Here is a 2,500-nt window from a genome sequence, read left to right as displayed (position 1 = left end):
AGCATTTTCATTCTCATTCATAAAACTTTTTTTTTCATTTTTCATTTTCGCAAGACTGCAATGAAATAACAACAATAACAACCATAACAAAAACAACAAAACAATAACAACATCAACAAAACCATAAAAACATTAACGACAGCAAAACAAAAACAAAACCAAAACCATAAAAACATATTAACAACAAAAGCAAAACAGCAAAACGACAAAACAACAAAAACAAAACAAAACATCAAAACAACAAAAACAACAAAAACAACAAAAACAACAACAACAAAGCATCAACAACATCAACACCTGCAGTTCGATTATCGGCGACGGATCAGGCAGGTGCAAGGAGGGGCGGGGACCTGGCACAGCAACAATTATCCGAGGCAGATTTATTCGGTGTTGTTCTAAGCTAAATTTATCACACTGCGGTAGACAATTTATTGGATAAGATGTCGAGTAAGGATTATCTGCCTGTGTAAGATAAGAAAAGAAAGCATAAATTCGCTTCTGAGAATGATGTATTTTTTTAGGCGTAAATATAAAAAAAGAAGAAAATGTTGACTGATTTATTCACATTTTGAGAAACAGATTTTCACTTCTCAAAAGTAGTTTTCATTTTTCATTTTTTTAAAAGAGATGGAAGGTTTTTTATCGGTATTTCACTGTATATTATTGGATTTAGATTTGCCTATTTGCATTATATATATTCATAGTGTTATGCTTCATCATCAACAACATCATAAAAATAACAACTTCGAACCGGATTATCTCCCAACCAACAACCTGTCACCGCTGAATACCAGGCCGTCATCTGCCATGACATTCATCGCCTCAATAAGAAGTGACGATCCTTCCCCACTAACGAGACGCTCCTTCTTCCACAGCAGGCCTCGAGGTCATCCTAGAGGAACCCGAGGAGGACTACTGCAGCTCGCACGGCTCCGAGGACGACCTCCAGAGGGACGTGGACATCACCCACGAGCTCAAGGGCGAGAGGAGGTCGCTGGACGGCTCCGAAGGGATCGGGTCGGCCGAGGGAGACAGTCACTCGTCGGGCGGATCCGAACACTACGGCGAGGAGGACTGCGCCAGCTCGGGCATTCACAGTGAAGGTACGTTTGTTCATCCTGTTCGTGAAGGAAGGGGCTTGTCTTAGTCATAGTCGTGTTCATTCATCCTGTTCGTGAAGGAAGGGGTTGGTCTTAGTCATAGTCGCGTTCATTCATCCTGTTTGTGAAGGAAGGGGATGATGTTATTCACAGCGACGAAGTTGTTCATCCTGTTTGTGAAGGAAGGAACTGATGTCGCGCTGACTTCTGTATCCATTATTTGCTTCCTTCTAGGTGGTGGGCTTCTATTACCTATTATTCTATTCTATTCTATATTATTATCGCAAAAAATATTTACTCTCGCTGTCATGTTACTTTTAGTTTTAATTTAAAACGCTTTAAAATGGTAAGTACCCATGTTCGTTGCAATTCTATGGTGAAAGAAATTCATGATGCCGTGAAAGACGATAGATTTGTTATCGAGAATAGTTCCCCCGAAAATAATGGAGTCCTACGTTTTCTTTCGAGGCACCGCCAGTAACCGTTTTCTGTGAGGCATATTTTAAGGGGTGTCTTAAAATTATACATTAATATTATTGCTATTGTTTATCATTACTCTTTGTTTTTGAAAATACAATAGTTCATAGGTATGCGGATATTCATACAAAGGGAACAATACCGTTTTACAACGAAATAGTTCCTGTATTTCAAAATATGGGTCAAATCACCGAGGTGTGAAATGTGAATGGGGTTAACCTAAAATTCATTCATGCAAATCTTCTCAATGAATGACTTTACGCTTTTGACAAACGACACACGCTGCGAGACGAAATTAGCAGACGTCCATTTCTTCATCCTTCCTTCCTTTGTTTCCATGGCGATTTTTTTTTTTTTTTTAAATCAAATTCTTACTCTTTGTATCGTTCTTTTTCTCTCTCTCCTTCGCACCCTGTTTCTCTGTCTCTCCGTTCTTCTCCCTTCCTCCACCCTTACTCTACCACCCATCCTTCCCCATTCTTTCCTTCTTCCTATTTACTCTCCCTTCCATCCCCCATCCTAGACTCTTCCCCTCTCCCTCCCTCCTCCCTCCCTACTCTTCCGCCCCCTCCCAATTCTTCCCACTCCTTACCCTCCTTCCTTCCTATTCTCTACCCATCCCACTCCCTTCCTTCCTTCCTTCCTTCCCCATCCCATCCCTTCCTCTCACATCCCTCCCTCTCCCCACCCCTCCCTCCTCCCCTCCCTCCCATCCCCCACCTCCCTCCTCCCTCCCTCCTCCTCCCCTCTCCACCCTCCCTCCCTCCCACCCTCCCTCCCTCCCTTCCCCCCACTCCCTCCCTCCCCTCCTCCCTCCCCTCCCTCCCTCCCTCTCCCTCACCCTATCCCCCTCCTCCCTCCCTCACCCCCTCCCTCCCTCCCTCCCTCCTTTTCGCCACGTTTTCTCCCTCGCGGTCTCTCGT

The 2,500-nt window shown here is 43.8% G+C and overlaps 1 protein-coding gene across 6 annotated transcripts in view; it reads left to right on the top strand.

The window, feature by feature from the left end:
- LOC113826669 (uncharacterized) overlaps positions 1 to 2,500 on the top strand; it is a 605,469-nt gene that overhangs the window by 561,231 nt on the left and 41,738 nt on the right. For all 6 annotated transcript variants that reach the window (XM_070137939.1, XM_070137942.1, XM_070137940.1 and 3 more), the window contains one exon: positions 876 to 1,103. In XM_070137939.1, the coding sequence (XP_069994040.1) occupies positions 876 to 1,103 (228 nt within the window). The remainder of the gene's footprint in view (positions 1 to 875; positions 1,104 to 2,500) is intronic.

This window comes from Penaeus vannamei, chromosome 23, assembly GCF_042767895.1.
Source record: "Penaeus vannamei isolate JL-2024 chromosome 23, ASM4276789v1, whole genome shotgun sequence".
NCBI lineage: Eukaryota > Metazoa > Arthropoda > Malacostraca > Decapoda > Penaeidae > Penaeus > Penaeus vannamei.
The sequence above is the reverse complement of the archived record's forward strand: the minus strand, read 5'-3'. Positions and strand labels throughout refer to the sequence as shown.